The sequence below is a fragment of the Rousettus aegyptiacus genome, unplaced genomic scaffold, assembly GCF_014176215.1.
Source record: "Rousettus aegyptiacus isolate mRouAeg1 unplaced genomic scaffold, mRouAeg1.p scaffold_m13_p_1, whole genome shotgun sequence".
NCBI classification, from domain to species: domain Eukaryota; kingdom Metazoa; phylum Chordata; class Mammalia; order Chiroptera; family Pteropodidae; genus Rousettus; species Rousettus aegyptiacus.
Window position 1 is genome coordinate 156400393 of NW_023416284.1, and position 23357 is coordinate 156423749.

Below are 23357 nucleotides of genomic sequence, written 5' to 3' on the forward strand. Positions count from 1 at the left end.
CCTTCAGGGTTCCATTACTTTTTCAGAAGCATATTTCTAATGAATAGCAAAGGGTAACTAAAAATTATTTATTGTGTTAAGGATGTTCACTCCTATTCTTAGTTGTCTAACAGTGGATTATTTTTTATTTTGTTCCTTTAAAAACTATTATGGCTGTTTAATTTCATCAAATGCTTTGTTTTTTTTCCTTTAAACAATTTATAATCATCTATCATATTAATATTATATCACTCGTATTTTTGGAATGAAACCTTTTTGCTTATGGTATATAATTCTTTTAGCACCCTACTCTGTTCGAATTGCTAGTTACTTATTCTGACATTATTAGTAATGATAATAGTATTTGTTAAGCACTTACTCTGTGCCAGGCTCTAAAATAAACTGTATCCATCATGTCATTTAATCTTTTGAATATTATGAGATAGTTTTTCATTTTACAGATAAGGAAATGGAAGCATAAAGATTTCAGGTAACTTGCTTAACATCACACAGCTATGAGACTGTGTCAGGATTGCTAATTGGACTCAGCTCATTTGACCCCAAAATCAAATTGTAATCAGAATGACATTTGGTGACATAAGGGAGATGGCACAGGACCTGATTTTATAGTTAATGTCATCAAACTATCATAGCCAAATGCATCAGTTTTCAATATAGGGATATGCCTTTTATTGGAAACAGATTCTCCTGTTTATAAATCAGGATCCCCCTTTCTTAGATCTAAAGAAACAGACTATTTTTCCTCTCTGGATCCCCCTCATTTAGATGCCAAGGATATATCATCCTCCCTTTTAGACAGTGCCGAGGGCCTTGTGCTGTCAGTCTCACGTACCCTATTCACATGGTCTTATGATAGAGATGGAAGGGGGGAAGAGAATTGATTATTCAAGAGTAGTAAGAGGAAAAGGGGACACACTCCCACATCAGGTAAATGTAAGGCCAGTGCAGAATTGGTCCTGATATAATTTGAAAACCTGATAATTTTCAAAGTTTGTGCTTGTTCAGGTAATTGATAACAAAGAAAGGCTACATACTGCCTTTTCTGTTCTTCTCATATATATGTAGAGATTTTAGAGTCAAGATCCAGGGAATTCACAGTGTCTCTTTTGTTTCTGTTTTCAAGTACATGATAAATATTGTCCATTGTCCTGACTTCACCTGGTTCCCAGGAGTCTGTGACAGGCATCAGATGCTCAGGTTTGAACAGCATTGTTATTGTCTCATTCTTGCCAGTTTTATCAGAACCAGAACATCTAACCAGTGCTGCATTCCTTAACGCCACCTACCCCAACACTCACATCCAGGATGACGACTTGAATTCTCAAAAATTCCTTTGAATCCGAACTGCTCATCTTCCTACACACCTGTTCTTTGTCTGTGGTAGGCAGCATAATGTCCCACACACCCCCCCCCCCCCGGCAAAAAAATAAATAAATAAAAGGCAAATTAAGGGCGTAAATGGAATTAAGATTGCTTATCTACTGGTCTTAAGGAGAGCATCCTGGGTTATCGAGGTGTGCCCAATGTAAACACAAGGGTCCTTAAAATTGAAAGAGAGCAGTGGAAAAGAGAACTAGAGAAATAGCTGCATGAGAGGACTCGACTTGGTGTTGCCAGCTTTGCAGATGGAGGAAAGGAGCCAAGGAAAGCGGCCTACTTCTAGGAGTTGGAGAAGGAAACCAATCTTCTCCTAGAGCCTGCAAAAGCGGCTCCTGCTGGCACCATAATTTCAGCTCAGAGAGACCCATGCCACACTTAGAGTCTACAGAAATGGAAGATCATAAATTTGTGTTTGTTTTTCATTTTGACCACTAAATTTGTAGTAATTTGTTGCAGAAGCAATAGGAAACCAATGCATTCTCCTACTTCCAGTATCACAGTGCCCCTTACCCACCACTGCCCTAGTACAGCTGCCCCGCTTGTGAGTCATAAACCCCACAGGTGACCATTACCAGAGGGTCTTTGCTTACTCCTTATATGCTCTGTCATTCTGGTGTTGAGACCCCATCCCTGGGTGAACCCTTCTTGCTTCATTCAGTATCCACATTGAAACCTTATCTTTGCTTTAGTAACTCAAATTTCACAACTCCTTAACCTCCCCACCCCCAGCCTGTCTTTACCCCATTACATCTTAGCAAACGACTTATCCCACCTTTACTGTTAGGGTTAACACCATCTATCTTAAGGTCTCTCTGTTTTTGACCTCAGGAATTCTGTGAACTCCCAGGTATCCAATTCCAAGTTTCTATGTCTCATCCTCTATGCAGCATTTGACAACATGAATACAGCTTTAACTTTAACTTTTTTTCTACAGCCTCTGTAACATTACATTCATTTTCCTATCAATGTCACCACCTCCCCCAGCCAGTTTTTTCACTCATATATAAGCATTCCTTAGGTTCAGTTCTCAAATCTCAGATCTTAAAATGTATTCCCTTGGCAGTTGTAACCTCATCCAAGACTTCACAGATCACCACTGCAGAGGATTCCTTCACGTCCAGCCTTCACGCCCCTCCAGGCCCCAGACATACACATGAACATCCACTTCTTTTAACCCCAGTGCACCAAGAGAAAGGAGTCTTCTTTCAGTAAACTTTCATCTAAGACTCAGATGAAGGAGCCAAGAACCTTATGTTCCAGACATTCTTGGTCCTCTTCTGGAGTAGGAAGGGAGGAGGCAGGATTTGTGGGCAGGGCACCAGATCACCTGGGTTAAGGTTAACATAGGTCTCTCCATTTCAGCCCCTACCTTCAGGATTTATGAGAAATGAGACAGGCTAGGGCCTATATTTAATTTGCATATATAAGCATTTCTGGCCTACTCACCTAATTCCTCCAGGGGATTTGTCATTTTTGTCACAGTTACTTCCTTATTGGACTGGGAAAAACTGGTTCTGAAGACTTCAGAGGTGGGGCAAGTAGGAGGTTCAGTTGCTTTGCTTTCAATGGCTTCTGAGGAATACCTAGCCAACTTTTCCCTCTGCCAGTAGATACTTTACATTATTTGCTTCATGTTCCCGTAAGCAGCGGGGAGGGTTAGAATTTGAACAGGTATAAAGGGTCTGAGAAGGCCAGAAGCTGGAAGTGGAGGTATTGACATCATTGGGAGGTAGTTTCATCCTGGGGCAGTTATGGGTTCTCTAGTTCCATCCCCGGGGGCGGGGCAGTCATAGGTCCTCGTCTGAAATACCGGACCTCCATCCTGAAGTGCCACAGAGTAGCCCTTCCCCGAGGCAGCTCGGGTCTCCCCTCTGCCCTCTCCAGCATTCTGTGGGCTGTGTGCTGCAGAGTCCAGCTAGGTAAGTTCTACAGAACTTCACTTATTGAGACATGTAGTTCACTATCTTTAAAATTTACTGCAAAACAAATATTTAGGAAAGAGTATGAAACCATACCTTGTGCTATAATGATATCAAGACAAATTAGGTCCTTAAAATGTGCCAGTTACTTTTCTTCTTTTTATATTGAGTCAGCTGTAAAATTACAGTGCTTTGTTTGTGGCTTCGATAAGTTCATAAGATTTTCTTGATGTGATGTTCTTTCAGTGAAAATGTTGCCCACAATCAAACTTGTCAGACACATTGATATACATTGGGAATTCATTCAAGCACATATATATACCAGGTATCATATTAAGCAGCAGACATTCAAAGATGGGTACGTCATGGTCCTTAGCTCAAGAATTTCAAAATCTTAGACTCTGGGGGGAAGACTTTTAGTTGTATGACCACGTTTGACATTTTTCTAGCCTACTCAACTCTGCCAAAAGAAAGTAATTTTTGTACTAATTCAGGTATATATAGTTAAGTTTATTCTGAAAAGTTCAGCCAGCACCTGTTTTTCGTTTGTTTGTTTGTTTGTTTTGTGCAGCTGAGCAATATGGAAACTCATAATTTGGTGGGTTATAACAGTGCTCCCGTTGGGACCAGAGATAATTGTGCACAGCTTATGGAAGGGTACATACCTGAAGCTGCCACAGATGGGAGAAAGCTTAGGCTCTAGAAATAGGAAGCACATACAAAAGGATGTGAGGAGACTGCTATGAAAGAAAGAGGACTGAAAGTGACAGTTGTTTATGGTAACAATGAGAGGAGCAGGAATGTGGGACGAAGAGAATGGAGCTGAGATATTAATGAGCAACATTTAGATCATAAGGTTTGTAAAATACCATGATTGCGTCTTTAAATAGTCTGTAGAATTTCCTGATCTACAGAATCTGGAGATCTGGAAATCTAAACACAGACAGTAGTCTCATCTTCCTGAAGTCGTTTAGATGTGGCTACCTGAAAGTAGGGAGGTCATTTTTTTATCGTCTAGAGCAGCGATCCCCAAACTTTCTGGTACCAGGGACCGGTGCTCCCACGAGAATCTAATACCTGATGATCTGAGGTGAAGCTGAGGCGGTAATGCTAGCCCTGGGGAGTGGCTGCAAATATAGTCAAAGCTTCACTCATGCTGGTCCACTGCTCAGCTCCTGCTGTGCGGCCCGGTTCCTAATGGGCCACAGATGGGTGTGACAAATACCGGTTTGGGACCCCTGGTCTAGAGGGATTTTCAGGGTCTCTTTAGTTGTCTGAATGGATCTGATTGAACATGCAAATGACTAATAAAGGGCACTAATGGCAGCATCTATTACTTTTTTCCCTTAGTTTTTAATTTTAAATAATAAAAAAAATACTTAAAAGGGAAATAAATTCCATGTGAATTAACTGTTTTTATGTTTCCGTTACCTTCCAGTTCTCAGCCGGTACATCTCTGTTATGTAGATGAAATGATAACGCTGCCCCTGTGTGCCCCTATGTGTGGGGCACAGGGCGTGGGGAAGTTGTAGGATCTCAGTTTAGGGCCCTGAGTTAATCATGCACACTTCTCAGTTCTTGCTTCACCACCGATGGTCAAAATGGGCTCCTTGTTACTTATTCATTAATTCCTTTGTGTCCTCATCCCCACTCTCACTTCTTTCCCCACTCCACACCATTCCATTGTATTGAGTGTGCATAGGCTTTTATTTGGATGTGACCTTGAACAATATGTGTAGTTTCGTGTGCATCTACTTTAAATATACAATCATCCATATTTCTGATTTTTGCCATGATAATGGGTATAAAATTATACCTTAATTTGCATTTTTCTGATCACATATGAGTTAGAGTATCTTTTCATAGTTAATTCAATTTTATATACTTTATGTCACTTAAATTTTTATCCAATGTAATACATCTCTCTGGTTTTCGATATCTTGGTTGATTATATTTAGGTGTATTTAACCATAAAAATTAGGTTCATTCATATGCAGCTGCCAAATTAAGATGACCAGTTTTGACCTATAAAACAGAAAAATGAATGGTGCAACTTAATACATTGTTGGACATATATATTTCCAAATTTTCATTATTATAAGTAATATTTGCAGTAACTATATGCTGTGATATATAGCATTGTTCTGCTTTTGAAATTTTCCTTAGTATAAATTCCTAAGGATTACTGACAAAGAATGAACATTTTTATGGTATTACATTTTGACAAATCTCTTTCTAAAAGAGGTGTACTGATTTACATTATACATCATTCATATGACTGTACTAGCTTTAACTTTATCATTAGACATTGTCATTTAAACTATTTCTTTAATAACTTAAGCATTTCCTCACCATTATTTGTACTATTTGATTATAGTTATTAATTATTTATTCAAGTGTTCATCGATGAATGGTATGTTTTTTTAGGAGTATTGTCTATCTGTGCCCTTGGTCTGTTCTTCTATTAGAGTCTTTTTTTAGTCAGCTTGACAATGGGTTTTAATATATGGTAGAATACCCTATCCTCAATTCCTGAAAGTGAAATTATTCATGAAATACATTTTATTCTTCAGATGACAATCAAAACAAAACACATGATAAAAAAGAGAAGAAGATGGTGGTTCAGAAGCCCCATGGTACTATGGAATACACTGTAAGTATAAATAGGAAGTCTAAATGTTTCTTAATATTACTAAATTTACCTAACGTTTCTCCCTGACACATCCTGCCCCTTGGCTGCATCCCTCTTGTGTACCCATTAAGTAATGAAGCTTCTTAAGATCTGTTCTAGTTCATTTCTCTTCCCTCCATGTTTTCTCCCTGGGCAATCTCATGGAAACCTGTGACTTGAATTACCTGCAATATGCCAATGATAACCAATTTTAGGTCCCAGACATGCTTTCTGAATTGCCTACTCAACATATCCACTTAGACCCATATGCGTGGTCTTTTTTCAGGAAGCAGTAGCTCCATCATCCATACTTTTCTACAAGCCAGAACCCTATCTCTTTTCATCTTCTTCCCATAACTCTCCATGTTCATTCTTACCTTTTGTGACCATCAAGCAAGTCTAGGCCAGATCTTTCCTATTCTCTCACAGAATCGTGTTCCTTTACTTAATTTATCTCAGTTTAATATTATTGATTCACTCGAGTTATTATTTTAATGTCTATCTTCTGCTTTAATTCATATACTCATGGGGAGACTAGACCCCTTTCTGGTCACCACTGTACTGCTGGTGCTTGCAGTGGGTAGACCTCCACATTATTGAATCAGTAGGCGAATAATGCTCTGCTTGTGTCCGTTACGGCATCTCCACATTATGTGGCATGTGCTCATCTCTCTCACTTCACCATGAGCTCCTGGAAACTGGGAGCTGTGTCTGTTTATCCCAGGCCTGGCACAAAGTGGGCCACTCAGTCATAGATCTGTTTTAATTCACGTTGAAATAACATTGTCGAGGAGTGTTCTCTGACTTCTAAGAAGAAATTAAGTGCTGTTGCCATTGCCTGGTTGTGTTCTCCTCGTGTATACTTTTCCACTGATTGTTTATGTGCCATGCCAGTCTCTATATAAGGCAGGCAATAAGACCCAGTTCCTCCCCGACGTTTCTTTTGGAGTAGTAAACCTTCTCCAAGTCTCTGTGGAGTCACAGGGAAGAGCCCGGGCACAGCCATTTCATGCACAGTGCTCTGTGAACATCTCTAAACATCTGTGGTCTATAGGCTTAGTTCTTTACAGAAAGGATTTGGGGTGATTGTATATCTCACATTACCATTGTCTCTTAAAGTGTTGTCGATTCCGTAACACTCAGCACAGTGCCTTACCTCATAGTAGATACTCAAAAAATGTGGTGGTGCTTGTCATTAATAACAATATTCTAAAGCTGTGTATGCATTTAGTAGTAGTATTCACAGGCCCCTTCAAAGAAATGAGAGGTTTTGTTTGCTAGATGCTTCACATAGCATATATTAAGCAATGCAGTGAGAATAAAAATCGACTCCCTAATAAATTCCTATAAACAGGTGGTCACATTGGTAAAGCAAGTATGCTTCCCTGTTTAATTTATGTTGTAGAGATTAGTTTTACTTGGTAAGTTATTTTGTGGACTTCATTGGGAATAAAAGGTGATTCCTAACTTTGTGTTTAGAGAACCATACTAGCACCTACCAGACTGCTTATATTGCTCCTGAGCTGTAGATATTCAAGCATTCTATTTAGTTTCAAACATTTAATGATGCCAGAATCCCTCCCAAAGTCTGTGACCTGGTTCTGGATGTATGTCTTACCCTTATGTCCAAAGTCCAGGTTGACTTTCTTCTTTCCTTAACTCCCCATACACTGTATCTTCTGTAAGTTTTTTCATAAAAAATATGAAGTGAATTTATCAATCACTTGCCGTGAATTAACTGCTGTAAAGCAGAAATTACAATTATCTCTATTTGATAGATGAAGAAACCGAAACCCAGAGAAGTTAATCACATGACCCAAGGTCACACAGCTAGCAAGTGTCGGATCTGAATTCAGAGCCAACAGTCCGGCAGTAGTCTGTGTTGAGAAATCTGTCTCATACTGATTCTAAATTTTGAAAACCCTTGCATTTGAAAATATTATGTAAATATCTAATATTAAAAATACATATTTTAACACTTTTTTATTTTTAGTAGAGATAATTTTGTTCAGGGTAGAGATTGGAGCATATTTTGTTGTTTTCAATGATTTTAAAAAAATACATGTATTTATATCCTAATCTGTTCTCCAAATTGTTTAAAGTAATGTTAGTATAACCTGTACTTATGAAGTTAGTTAGCCGAGAAAGTTCATGTAGCTGGGTTTTTGATATTGAGGGTACTGAGGAGGTTCATTCTATATCTCTTTCACCAGTCCACAATCTCCTGCAGCTACCTCAAATCTCCACTTACTTCAAGGCTCACCTGGTGGAGCCAGTTCTGTCTATAGAGACAGCCACCAGTCTTGACCCAGGGCCGTTAAGTGGCAACTTTTCAGTGACATTCACTAGCATGAGCTCCCACCAACAAGTTCCATCCAGTGACCTTGGATAGGGAGTCTCTTGGGGTATTGACCTGACCAGAGGCAGCAGATTTTGTTTTTTTTTGGGAGGGGAGTGCTTTTTTACTGTGAATTTTCACATCTTCTCACTTCCTTCTTTATTCCTTGTCCCTCTGTATTAGAGAGAAAAGAAAAGTATATACCTGGGACATATATCACAAATTTTATAAATACATAAAACTTATTTGGCCGACCATGGGAAATTGTCATTTTAATTACAGTAAAATAACTACTGGTAGCTAATCTGAATTTCTTTCAGATTCTCTGTCTTTTACTATATTCATTCCTCAAATATTTGAGGACCTTCTATATGTCAGGCACTATGAGGGAAAATGACCATTAACATGCCACCCTCCAGTAGCCTATAGTGTAGTGAAGAGACAGGCAAGTAGACAGAAAAATGCAAAAAGAGAAAGTAAATAGTCCCATTTTCCTCTTTGGGTGATACTACGTGTATGTTTTATTTCTTCGTACAGTTTTATGTCATGTGAACCTCTACGCCATATACCTAAGCTGTGCCAAAATAAGTTTAGAAATCTATTAGTGAGCAGTGAAATTGAAAATAAAGAAGCCCAGAAATGAATAACACTTAAAATATTTTTTTTTAAAAAATTGAGAATGTATTCACTTTATTTCATAATACACCTAGATGTATGTAATACTTTTTATTCACTCATATCACAAATAGATTAATGTCTATCAAAAGGAAATTTTGTTTCATTTTGCTTTATATATTGAATCTTCTTTGTTGGATTATTCTAGGCTGGAAGCCAGGACACCCTAAACTCCATAGCACTGAAGTTTAACATCACTCCCAATAAATTAGTGGAACTGAATAAACTTTTCACACATACTATTGTTCCAGGCCAGGTAATGATTTTCTTGTTGAATAATACTTTAGAAATTTTTCATTTATCTTTTATTGACATTTTTAATGCATCACTATTAGTACCACAGGATTATCATCAGTGATAATGCGCATTGGTCCAGTCTTTCCTGTCCTTTAGATCCAATAATTCTGAAAGCATCCTCGTATTTGTGAATCGTTCAGAGATGAGTGCTTTGCAAATGATTAAGTTTACTTATCTTTAGTTGTTTATGTTGTAGATGTTTCCTAGGGCCTCAAGAGAAGTTAAATAATGTGAATTTCTCAGTAGAGTATCACACAGATATTCCTAGAATGTTTAATTTGGAATTCTAAGTTTCAGTTTAGTATGCTTCTGGGGTACATTATTGCCATCATTCTATTTTAAATTAAGCAGAATTTTTGTTTTGATATCATTTTCACAAAAATAGTTCAGCTATAGGCAGAGACATTCAGCAGGACCATCAAGAAAAGGCCACACAATTACTTTTCGGATTTTAGTATTTTATTTGTTAAACTGAATGAAATTGACAAATTTGTATAATATTACCACTCTAGGTTAATCCAGCAAAATAATTTTTAAGACCTTCTACATGATAATATACCCTTCTATTTTTACCTGGAAACTACATTTAGCCAATAAATGTAAATGACACAGTCATTGGCAGATCTTAACTGAGGTCACGTTTTCAGTCCCATTCATAGAGTTGCTTGGTTGCCATGAGCACATTCTGGTTTCATTGTTTACTTTTAAGAGCAGCTTCCTGCGTCTCTATATTACAGTGACATTTAATTCCTTCAGGATAGATACTGCTAGTTTTAAGTATAACTTCATTCAGGCAGTGGTGTTATTGTTCTCTGCATTTCTTTCAAGGGCAGCACATGAAACCAACAGGCTATAGTTGGCCAATTTGTACGATTGTGCTTTTGGTATTTATGTCCTTGTCAAAAGGAGAAATTAGGATACTGCCAGTCCCAGGTAATTGAGGGGAAATATGAATTGAAACTTTTTAAAAATTAGTAAATTTTCATCTCTAGGAAAATTAATAAATAGATTTTAATTTTTTTGGGGGGGGCCTCTTATAATCCTGCTGCATAATGTGTGCAATATTGTGATTTAAAAGAAGTACATTTTGGTAATTGAATGACCAAGTATATTTCTCATTTATATTTGGTCTTCCTCCACAATTCTGGCTCACAGCTCCTGAAACTCTTGAAATTTCCCAAATGTTGAGAGTGGTAAAGATGTCTTTTGTTATGCAAATGAGGCGACTTTGAAAAGCAATAGGGGTGGAAGCTAGTTGCCAGTAAATCCAACCAAGATATTAGAGCGTTGGAACTTTCAGTCAGTTAGTTGTTCCCCTTCCCACCTCCAGGGAGGAGAGAGGTGCTAGAGATTGAATCAGTCACCAATAGCCAATGATATAGTCAATCATGACTATGTAATGAAGTCTCCATAAAGCCCCAAGAGGATGGGGTTTAGGAGAGCCTTTAGGATGATGAACACAAGGAGATTTGGGGAGAGTGTCAAGCCTGGAAAGGCCATGGAAGCTCTACACCCTTTGCGCATACCTTGCCCAATGCATCTCTTCCATGCAACTGTTCCCAAGTCCTTTTATAATTAACCAGTGATCTGCTAAATAACATGTTTCTCTTAATTCTGTGAGTCATTCTAGCTAATTAATCGAACCCAAGGAGAGGGCTGTGAGAACCTCTGATTTATAGCCCGTTGGACAGAAGTACAAGTGACAACCTGGATTTGTGACTGGCATTGTGAGTTGAAGAGGGTAGGAATTCAGAGTTGGAGGATGTCGTTGGAACCTCCAGTTTTAGCTGTTTGGTCAGAAGCACAGGGGAGAGCCTGGACTTGAGGCTGGTGTCTGAAGTGTGTGTGTGGGGGGGGGTGTGGGGGAACAGTCTTATAGGACTAAACCTTTAACCTGTGGAATCTGATGCTATCTTGGGATAGTGTCAGAATTGAGTTGAATTCTTGGATACCCTGCTCGTGTCTGAGATTGTTTGTTAGTGTAAGGGGAGCCCTGCCCTTCATGTTGAACTGGATCCAGGAACCCTTTTCATTGTGGAACTGATGGATAGCAGAGAACCTAGGCACATGTATTTACTAATTCAAATCTGAAGATTGTAGTTACTAGAACTTAGTAAAATAATTTAGGGTGATTTCTTATTTTTTTCATAAGTCCTAAATGAAGTAATTTATCGGTACTGGATTAAGGTCCAGTAGCCAGCAGGAGGCATGACTGTCTGTATAAATGTGCCTACTGTGAGGCTAAAAATGCCAGAAATAGGTGCTTCCAAAGCTTTGTTTCTTTTGGCCTTGGAGTAGCTATTTGACTTGGGCAAGTAACTTTCTTTTTTGGACTTTGATTTCCTAATCTCCGAAATTAGGGGTTGGTCTGCATCATTTCAGATATCCTTCTAGTCTTTGTTGCACTGCCAGCCCTCATATAACTTAACAGTTATGTGCCATTAGTAATCCCAAGACCTGGCTATGTTCTTGATTTGGCTGTCAAAGATAAAGAATTGAGAAGAGTGAAAGTGATTGAGGGGCTTTCGAAAACCGTAGATGATATTTTGCTTTTGAGGATTTTTAAGTAGTCTGTCTTGGTGCTTGGAGAGATAGGTATCCCTCTCATATCAGTAGATCTGAGAAGTCAAAACTGGTTTCATCTGCTCTGGTTTCAGAATATTTGACACTCACCTTTCTAGAGACTGAGTTGATGGTCGCCTTGAGGTAGGAAAGAATACTGGTGTGGCTGGGCGAGTGAGGGACCACATATGTTGAAGGTGATTTTCAAAGGAGGTTACATAGGAGCTTACTGAACTAAAATCTGTCTCTAGACTTTTCGATGCTTCAGAGCCAGGTTTTTGGCCCACCTCTGAATGAGTGTAATTTTGGAGCACAGATTTTCAACAGTAATCAGTCCTTATTTTATTTCTCCCTGATGTTGATATTCCCACTTTTATCTTAATGTGTCCTTTGTTGTTGCCTCAATTTTTTTCTGGATTGAAGAGAGATTTAAATAAGTTAAAACAGAGGTAGGACTGGAGGGGTGGGAGACAATGAATAACAATATTGAACAGCTATTATATGGTTAGCTCTGAATTCTGCTTTAAAACATTAGAAGTCATCACTTTAAGACTGTATTTGATATATGCCAAAATGTAGCATGTCTCATTAAAAGGATCATGATAGCATAATAGAATTACAGGATCATGATAACATTTCTAGAACCAGAAAATTTTGTTGAAGGAGGCTACTTTGTACAATTTTGGGGTATTTTTATTTTTGTTTTTGGATAAACCAGATAGGGATGGAAGAGAAGGTATTGAGATCATTGATATCACCTTGTATAGTTTGTCCCTCAAGGGCCAAGTTTGGGTTTGTTTCATTTCTCCCTGGCACAGTTATGTTTAGAAACATGCCATGCTTCTCTCTCCTCTATTCCTTCATATCGTTAGTACCCTTCCCTGGAAGGCTCTTTTCTCTCTATCCAAATGCTATGTACTTTTCAAGGCTTCATTGGCACCACCCGCTTCATATGGCCTGTGCAAAATACCCATGTTGCTCTCCCCTTTTGTGAGTTTCTGTAGTGTCTACAAGTGTGTTTGGTACCCTTTGCACTGCACACATTCATATTGCTGAGTATCGTTTCATGGATTAGTCTAGAAGACCCCAAGTTGCTTATGAGTTCTGTGAAAGCCAATTAAGTCTTAGTCATGCACCTAACACGAATCTGTGCAGAGAGTAACTGCTCTTCATTTTGCTTAGTGATTTGCCTGACTCTTGGCACTCACCTAGCTTTTCTTTCTGATTCTAAGGTTCTTTTTGTGCCAGATGCCAACTTTCCTTCCAGTACCTTAAAGTTATCATCATCCAGTCCTGGTGCTACTGTCTCTCCTTCATCATCAGATGCAGAATATGATAAACTGCCTGTATGTATGTCTTTCATGCACTGAAGTTCATATTTGTCAAGAACATATTGTGTTATAGAAGTCTATATGTTATTTTTTCACAAGAGTTCATCTGAAGTTCCCCCCCTAAAGGGATGAAGTTAAGTAATTTATTATTAGTTGAGAGAATGCATTTTATCCAAAAGAAACCTGTTCACACTTAAAATCTCAAAGACAAAAACACATGCTTTATTTGCTTAAAAGCATGAAATTAAACTCTCAATGAGACTGATAATTTATTTTACTACTTTTACTCCTTTTTCTAAAGATTTGATCCATGAGCCAAATATGAATTCTTTCATTTATGTTATATTCATTTAGGTTATGAGTCAGTTAGGACATTTGATGCACCATTTTTATGAATTAATACATATCCACTTTAAAAATTTTTTCAGTTTGATTTGGATACTTAGATATGTGATATTTGTAAATGATGGAAGATATTTGCCTTTTTTATGTTCAAGTTAGAGACAGGTTACAGGGAAATTATGTGGCTTCATTTATATAAATAATCTGTATTGAAAAAATGCTTCTATTTGATTTTGGAAATTTTTACTCTCTAAAGGATGCTGACTTAGCAAGAAAGGCCATAAAACCCATTGAAAGAGTCTTATCATCCACTTCTGAAGAAGATGAGCCAGGCGTCGTAAAATTTTTAAAAATGAATTGTCGCTACTTCACCGATGGAAAGGTATGTGACAATGTAATTTGTTTCTTTTTCTTGGAATCTATAGAAAACTAAACTAGGTTCCAAATTACCAAAAGTGGACTACATTAAAATATCTTACCCCTGAAAGTTTCAGCTTGAGATCTCACAAGTGCCCATTTTGTTTTCCCTTGTTGAATACCTGGCACTTTGCTCACTAAGGGATTCTTCGTGACCCTGGATTTATCATTTTATCTTTTAGTTTTTGGTCTATAAATTGTTAGGGAGACAGTTTAGTATGTGTTTAACAGCGAATGCTGGAGTCAGACTCGCCGAATTTAAATTCCAATTCTACAACCACTAGTTCTGAGACCATGGCAAGGTATTTAAATTTCCTAAGCTTACATTTTCCTTATCTGTGAAATAGGAACAATAATAAAATTTAACTAGTAGGGTATGGTAATTAAAAGAGAGAATTCATGTAAAGAGCTTAGCACCTAACCTGGAAAACGGTAAGTTCTCAATCCATTTGCTGCTGGAGACGCTGGTATTAACAATGTCTTTTTGTAATGTGTTTAGTTTTTTGGTTGTTAGTGTTTTTTACAAAGAACAAATCCAACTTTTAATGAGCCTCTGAAGAAAGGGTTATGTTGATATAAATTGAATTCCAGTGTTCATAGTAGAGACTTCATGCCAGGTTCTAAATGATAGGCAAACACATTATTTATATATGGACTTATGACTTTTGCAACCAAGAGTAAGTGATGCCTGAGTTGCAAAACTTTTCACAAAAGATGATCAATCACTTAAGTCATTAAGAGTACAGAACAAATTATTTACCTAATGGGAGCCATTTGTATCCTACTGTTTCTGGTAGATAATATCCTTTATATTATATATTATATATCAACATACATAATATAAACTGACCAAACCTCAGACTTTTAAGTTCTCACCAAAGTGCTGGATTTTTGCTTTTAATTTACATGGGTCAGCATGTTCATTTCTAGCTGCAAAAAATTTCATGTTATTTGTTCAAATTTTGCTGGGTGGCATTCTAAACATGTTAGAAATATTATAACTGTTCTTTGGCAGCGTGACTCCAAGATAGCTGCCCCCTCAGCACAGTACTGTACCTGTTTGGACACGTAGTGAATACGTGCCGAGTGAATCGTAAAGAACCCAGTTCTTGATGGAGAAAGCACCTGGGACAGCCTCTTTCATTTTACAGACAGGGAATTAAGGAATAAGAGACATACATATGTAACCCAAGATCTCACCACAATGTGTAGTAGCAGCCACTGTGCCAGGAGCAGGCTCAGTTGATTGCCACAGTGAGGCCAGGCTGTTCTCTCTGCCTTGTGACACAGTATCCAACATTGTATTTCTTCAGCCTGTTTTTCCAGCCCTCTTAAAGGGGATGTGGTTATCATGAAAGATACTATGGTTCTCCAAAGTCAATGGAAAAGCAACAAGAGTTCATAAGAGCTGTGGTGGTTGCATTTCTGCTTGTAGTTGATTTTGTCCTGCCCATTTTTTCCTGCAGGGTGTGGTCGGAGGCGTCATGATTGTCACGCCTAACAACATCATGTTTGACCCTCACAAGTCTGACCCCCTGGTCATTGAAAATGGGTGTGAAGAGTACGGCCTCATTTGCCCCATGGAAGAGGTGGTTTCCATTGCCCTCTACAATGACATTTCCCACATGAAGATCAAAGATGCCTTGCCATCGTAAGAGACATTTTTGTTTATCAGAAAAAAAAGCGGTCTTGGAGAATTAAATGCAATTAAAAAGCGAGGGCATTGGCAGGAGCAAGAGATTGTGTAGAGGTGAATTTGAAGGTGGGAGATTTGTACACTGAATTGAAAAGAATAGAAAAATGAGAGGAAATGGAAAGACAAAGTCAATGATAGGAAAGAGTTGGACATATAAAAATGAAAAGAGAAAAGCAAACAAGCCAGCATGTAGAAATGCTATTCGTTTGGTTTATTTTTCTGAAATGAAATGGATATTCTTAATGAATTTATGAAAGAAGAAATGAAGTTTCTCTGAAAGAACTTTAGTCTGATTACCAGTCATAACGTTCTCCTCTCAGCATAATTGTTAAGCAGAATTATGGTCTTTATCCAGATTCTCAGGTCGGCAGTCCACCCAACTCATACCCTGCAGAGAGATTCGAGTGGATGCAGCGGAGGCCATGGCCCATGTAGTAGGCCAGGCTGCCTTACGTGGTGGGAAGAGGGAGTAATGCTGGTTTGTTTTGTCTCTGAAATGTAAATGAATAGTGCTTTAGTCCTGATTTTTTTTTTTTTTTTTTGCCTTATAAAACTGAGGTGTTCTTCGGCTTGTGCAGTTCGTTTTTTGGGAGTTTTATTTTTATTTTATTTTTTTGTATAAAAGAGAAGGAAGCTCCCCAGGAAAAGAAAGAGGGTTAAGAAAGCTCAGGGAATCGATTCACTTATAGGGATAATCTGATGCATACTGTCGCTTCGTCAGTGTGTCTGTTTCTGCGTGTATGCTAGCAGTAAAAATCTTGAGAAACCTTTAGTGAAGGAAGGTAGGGGCAACGTGGTAGGTCTTAACTGTGTAAATGGAAACTGGTCCTTGGGACTCATGAAACATAGGGAAGATACTTAGGGCATTAACCCAAACACAAAGTCCTTAGGGGTTTACGTCAGCATGTTCCCCTGGACTCTTCAAGTCCTTTGCATCTGATCCACTCAGTCCTTACCCAGCTCCAAGACACTGAAGCTACTATCAGAGCATGGGCACTGAGGTAGTTTCTAAATTCTATTAGAAGTATCCAAATGACAAGTTTCGGAGGCAGTCCTGCTTGGTCTTTAGGTCAGGAGCCATACTTCCTGGGTCACCTTGGCTCTGCCACTTAAAGTTTATGGCCTGCATGAGTTACTCAATCTCAAGGTTCAGTTTTCTCATTGTAAAATGGAATTAATAGTATTCTTTAGCTTATATAGGGCACTTGTAAAAACTAAGTGTATTGATATACCAAAACTCTTAGGAAACAGTCTGATGCCTAATAAGTGTAGGCTGTTATTATTTGAACCTTTAATTTGTATTTGAACTCTGTTCACTGTTTTGTGGGAATCTAGTTATTTATGCAGATTGTGACTTCAAATGCATCTTAGTTCATACCTCTTGTATAAGGCAGGATATGAAGATGAGTGGGTCTTGGCCCCTGCCCTAAAGAGCCTGCAGTCTACTGGATACAATAGGCAGGTGGACAGAAGTTGTCATTAAATGTCATTGTATGCATAAAAGTCCACACAGCATTCCATGAGAACCACTTGAGGGAGTATTCAACTGCCTTGGGTCATAGATGCAGGCAGAGAAAAGGAAATGAGGAGTTGGTTTTGGAAAAAGGGAATGAACATCGTGTTCCCCATGCCCAGAGGGAAGAAGAAAAGAATAGATAAAGATATAGTTGAGTTTGGAAATGGACAGCCAAGCAGATAAGGGCATTTCTTGCCCAATGATAACTTCTAATGGAGTAAATCTATTAGACATCTTCAGTTTAGGTTGTTAAGTATCCTTTTTAATAATAGAAAGGGAAGGTACATTTTTACAGAAAGATTTCTCTCATAGCGAGATTGTGTTTAATGATCCAGGATACAGGGCTCAGCCATAGCTAAGGAGAGAGAAGAGTTAAGAATTGGCTCCTAATATGTTAAAATTATTTCGCAGTCATGCACTGATGCCTGCCATGGATGCAGGTATATAATGACTTCCAATCTAATGAGCAATATGTGCATCAATGAGCAAAATAGGTTATGTGAATGGAATCAGTGCGAAATGAACTTAGTATTGACTTCAGAATGCCATCAATTGTTTAAAAGTTTAAAACAGCTTAAAATTTTATTATTACTGAAAGCCGTATGGTAAAACAAGAAATACAAATTATCTAGCTGCAGTTTGCAAATTGTGTGTGTGTGTGTGTGTGTGTGTGTGTGTGTGTGTGTGTGTGAAGTCTCTCTATCCTCACCTTCCTGCTTTGTATTTTCTGTGTAGGACATTTTGTTACTTCAGCTGCCACAGAAATGGGAAGGGAACAACTGAAAGGATTATTGATCATCATTAGGTGCCTGGCTCAGTCTCGAAAACATTAAGCAGCAGCAGAGCCGTTGACACCACTGTGTACTTTGCCCCAGCAGTGCTTGGCAGCTGCAGTGCAGAAAGGGCAGTTGACGAAATTAATCTCGGCATGGATTAGGCAGAAGAACAAGAAAGGAGGGGTGGAGAAGAAAGTAGTACAGGAAGCTGGTTAGAGTGTTGTGGGGATCAAGCTAGGTAGATAAGGAAGAGATGAGAAAGGGGTTGGATATTAACGGAAGAAAGTTTTGCTTATTAACCAAGTACGTGAAGAGCTGGGTTTCTTCATTGCAGGACTTCTATAACCTTTAATATGCCAAATTAAATTTTGGGTCCTGAAATGGAAATTATACTGATTTATTTATTATTACACTCGCTTGTCTAGGATTGAAGCATCTCTAACATCTCATGCACGCTAGTGTCAGGCATCACTTTTTCGTGTGTGTAGGTTCCTGCAGAACAGACACTGTCACAGCTGTTTTTTAGCCTATGACATTTAGGGGCTCAGTGAATGCTCATTGAATTGAAATGAATTGTGAATTAAAGAGCCCTTTTAGAGCATTTATCAGAGCCTAACAATTATGTTGCCTTTTATTTTCTATTGGAAAAAGCATAGATGTTCCATGCAAGTGCTTTGTAAGATAAGTGGGGAGATAGTCTTGTAATTTGAGAACTTCTTGGTACTTTGTGGCTTTATCGTCATAATTATTTCAAAACCAGAATAATAAAGTCTTACCTGCATATAACTTGCCTTTTTAAAAAGTAAAATTATTTCTGAAATATGAAAATATTATTTTTAGAAAGGGTTTTTATACCTCTGTGTTTTAACCCAGTATAGACACTAAGGTAAGTGAAAATATGGATAACTCTAGATATTTCCAGTCATAATTTAAAATGTAGGCTTTTTGACCAATTATTGTAAACTTTTGCAAACATGTTTAATCAGTATTTTTGTGTAGCTCTGATCTGGTTAGTAAGCATTCATTATTAAGGAAAAATAATTGACTGCAGCACAGGATGGTATGTTTCAGCCGATAAACCAATTGCTCATTGCCATAAAGTGAAATATTGTTATAAAATGAAAAGTTAAGAAATTTAACCTCAGTTAAGAAATTTAAACTAAGTATTATATGTAAGAGCTTATTTGATTTCCTTTTCTAAAAAAAATGAGTGGGTGCTATATAGCCACAATCATAATGGAAGCTTCCTCTTGCATCTCCCTTGGGAGTGAAAATATGTTTGTTATTGGAAGCATTCGACCTTAAGCCATGAAACCCGAAATTAGAGTCCAGGGTCAGTCACTTTACAGAGCAGTTAAATGAGTAGCTACTGAGTCAATGAGCCATTCAAAATTAATGTTGATTTACGTACAATTTTATAAAAAGGAAAAAGTTTGAATATTTAAAGAATTTTATTCAGAGTACTAAAATATTTCCTCTCTTTTGTCCTTTTCTTCATGAAAATCAGAAATATTATTTTATCATTAAAAATCTGGTGGGCAACATCTCCATGTTCATAAATGACTTCAAAAACCATCCATGGCTTTTAGTAGTATATGTAACTCATGGTTCTTTGTTTTGTCACTTCTTATAGTTGATTTATGTTTCATTTTGAAGTCAATTTCTTGGTTTCATTTTCTTGTGAGATCATTTCAGTATTAATTTAAGTTGTGGTATATTTACATTTTGGCTTTTAGTTGGATTTTGTTTTGGTTTTTGCTTTTCCTCCGTTTTGTTTTTGGTTTTGTTTTTAACATTCCATGTGCACCCATCATTTTTTCCTCGACAGTGACCTACCTCAGGATCTTTGTCCTCTGTACAGGCCTGGAGAATGGGAAGACCTGGCTTCCGAAAAGGATATCAACCCATTTAGTAAGTTCAAATCCCTTAACAAGGAAAAACGGCAGCAGATTGGAGAGAAAACCATCACTTCAGGTCCCCAGTCAACAAGACCTTCGGAGACATCAACAGAACACACACATACAGAGCCCTCAGACAGCTCCACATCAGCGAAGTTAAAGAACCTAGAATCATCTGCAGAGGTAGCCCGTGGATCTGCCACAGTAGCTAAGGTCAGCAACGAACCTCCTGACACTCATACTACATTTGAATCTATAGCCAAAGAAAATTCTCTTTTAGGGGAAGATGATGACTTCATTGACCTGGAAGAACTTTCTTCTCAAACTGATAGGGGAATGGACAAAAGAGACACCTCAAAGGAGTGCCTTTCTCTTGATCCAGAGAAGCTCAGGAAGGCTAAGTCACAAATAATCAGCTCTGCTGCAGAAACGAAGATGCAGTCAGCCTTGAACTTTTCAAGAACAGAAAGTGATGCTGAACTGAAGGGGGCCCTAGATTTAGAAACCTGTGAGAAGCAAGATAAAATGCCAGAGGTAGACAAGCAGTCTGGTTCCCCAGAAAGCCAGGTGGAAAACACACTGGACATACATGAAGATCTAGATAAAGTCAAACTCATCGAATATTACCTTAATAAAAACAAAGAAGGGTCACAGTTATCTGATAACTCTCAGAAGGCAGAATTGAATGATGACAAAAGTATTGAGCCAGAGGGAATAGACATCACCCTTAGTAGTTCTCTTCCCCAGGCTGGTGAGTCCCAAGCTGAGGGCAATAAAGAGCTAGATAAAACCTGGGTGAAAGAGAGAGCACCCCATTCACTGCAACTGGGCCATTCTACAGAAGAAAATATGTATAAAGACTCTTTAGACTCCTCTTTGGAATCTACTCTGGACAACAGCTGTCAAGGCGCACAAATGGATAATAAATCTGAAATCCAGTTATGGCTGTTAAAGAGAATTCAGGTACCCATTGAAGGTAAGCCATGTAATATCTTTATATTCTATTGTATGGCTGCCTTTCTACAACATGCACATGCGATAGATAGCACAAGGAGTACAATCGTCTGAGAACGATGTTTTCTCAATAGAGTATATCTTTACTGATGGATTTGTAGTTGGGAAAAAAATAGCAATAGATGCTATCTATTTTGGAACTTGAAGGATGACATAGAGTTCTATTTCAAAAGTTGTTTGCTTTAAAAAAAACTTTAACTTTTTTACCTTGAATTTCTAAATCTGAAGGAGTTTAAATGTTTTTGAAGATATTTTAGTTCTAAACTGAATTGCATGATGGTGTGATTTGGTCCTCAGTATCATTCATTAATATGTATTTGTATTCTTGTGGATTGTCATAATTCTCCACTATTTGCTATTTAGTTGGTTTTTAAGCTCATTCCCTATACATAGCATCTCATGTGATTTAGATCAACGTGAAACATCCAATACTGTTTCCTTTTGTGCTCAAGAAGGTCCCAATGTGATGACAACGCATAATATTTCTGCCATGTTTTGATTTTCCATCACTAAGAGGGGATTGGACAATATTCTTTGTAAGATGAAGGGTTTTACAGTCCCCAATATTGTCAATATTGAGGAAGATATTCTTCATGTGTAATTCAGATATACTTCCTTCAAAAGAAGAGAAAAGCAAGACTCCACCCATGTTTTTATGCATTAAAGTGGGAAAACCAATGAGAAAATCCTTTGCCACGCACACTGCAGCCATGGTCCAGCAATATGGCAAACGAAGAAAGCAGCCAGAGTACTGGTTTGCTGTTCCCCGGGAGAGGTGAGTGTGGGCTAAAATGGAAGATCACTCGATCAATTAAATTCTAATTGCATCTTGATAATTTTAAATTTAACTTTAAAGTACTTAGTTGTATTCTTAAATAAGAGATTTCTCTTAATTGTAAATTTTAGAATTTGTAGAATATTATTTGTGTAGCTTTTTGCTAAAGGGTTATTTAAGTGTAGCAAATTTGAGGTAATCATTGGTACTGCGTGTGGAACCACTTTCTACCCAGTTGAATTTTAAATGAAGGAAGATTTAGATAGTCTTAAGTGCAGTAATTAGACCTGCTCTTCTGTTGAGCAGATGTAAACTCCTCAAGTGCTATAGAGAGGCACGATTGTAATTTTTAAAGCACTTATTCAAGGGAAGTAAAGACTGATTTTGCCTTATGGAGGGAGTATCTGTGACTTAGCAGCTTCAGAAATGTGACAGGGACTCAAGGAAATGTATACCTCTAGAGAGGTTTGTATTTTGAATTGCCAAAGAAGAAATCTTACTGGTTATGTGATGGTCTTGATTAGCAGGGTTACTGGCATAGAAATGCTTCAGCAGTACATCACTGAAGACATCTTTAGGATAAAAATAGGAAACATTATTTTTAGAAAAAATTAAGTATTTTCCTTTTGTATATACGATATAATAAAATGTTTTTTAAAATGCCTTGCAAATAGTTTTCAAAATTATTAAACCCACGCATTTTTCCATTTCCTAACTATTCATCGAGTATCGTCATCTGGGCAGACATTTTGGCACACAACTGCCAAGAACATATACCTTAAGCCTGAATTGTTAATAAAGCAAAATTAAATTCTGAGCGAGGGTACTCTTTCTAGCTAATTAGTACCCAGAATAACAGTTCTCATCTGGAGTTGCTTCATTTTAATAAATTATAGTTTAATGTGAAAAATAATTAGTAGGATTTTAATTAATGAATTTGCTAATATCTTTTCCCTGTCTTAGAAATCCAAATTAACATGAACTTTAAACATAATTCATTCTGTATTCGTGTAATATACTCCTCTACTTATGCCTGCAACCCCCACAGGTATCTTATTGAAACTTTAAACTGGGGATACTGTGAAGATAAAAAAGAAAATGTGTCTTTTGTTGTTACTTATTATTTTAAACAGAAGCAACGTAAGTTTGTGAAGCCCTATTAAAATCAGAGTTAGAGAATCAAATGTCAAAGCTGGACGATACCTTAGAGATAAGCCAATTTCTGATTTTATAGGTAAGGAAAACAAAGCACTGAAACTTTCAGCCACATCGTGGGTTCTGTGGGCTTCTGGGGTCTATCAGAAAAAATACCCATTATATGTGTTGTTTTTCTCTGGGAAAATATATTGTTTATAATATAGGAAAATTGAGTGTTTTTTCAATTTTCAATTATCATCTTTAACGAGGCTGTGTGCACCAAGGACTCTTCTAGAATAATGACAGCAATGTCACATATGCAGCTAATTTTACTGTCATTCTTTAACCCAGAAGAAATCTGTGATGCTGAAATAGTACTTCTCTTTGACTTTTTATGCGAGTGGTTTTTGCAAACTTTTTAAAGTAGGTCATTTGTTGAATGCTATTTTATAGTGCCCCTGATGTATATCTGTCATTGCCTAGCAAATAATGTGGCATACTTAGTTTTCTTTCTTGAATTAACTATTAATTAACCAAAGATTTTTCTGGAAGGCATTATATCTCACTGTGTTGATGATGGGTTCTTTGTGTAGATGTTTGGAAATTTTTGTTT

The 23357-nt window shown here is 37.6% G+C and overlaps 1 protein-coding gene across 9 annotated transcripts in view; it reads left to right on the forward strand.

The window, feature by feature from the left end:
- NCOA7 (nuclear receptor coactivator 7) overlaps positions 1-23357 on the forward strand; it is a 122888-nt gene that overhangs the window by 63293 nt on the left and 36238 nt on the right. For 4 of the 9 annotated variants that reach the window (XM_016161327.2, XM_016161324.2, XM_016161326.2 and 1 more), the window contains exons 4-10: positions 5873-5952; positions 9132-9239; positions 13075-13188; positions 13772-13897; positions 15399-15583; positions 19749-20794; positions 21439-21607. In XM_016161327.2, coding sequence (XP_016016813.2) covers positions 5873-5952; positions 9132-9239; positions 13075-13188; positions 13772-13897; positions 15399-15583; positions 19749-20794; positions 21439-21607 — 1828 coding nt within the window. Of the gene's footprint in view, positions 1-1460; positions 3300-5872; positions 5953-9131; positions 9240-13074; positions 13189-13771; positions 13898-15398; positions 15584-19748; positions 20795-21438; positions 21608-23357 lie in introns of those variants that run through there. The other 5 variants (XM_016161333.2, XM_016161329.2, XM_016161334.2 and 2 more) reach the window with 5 other exon arrangements.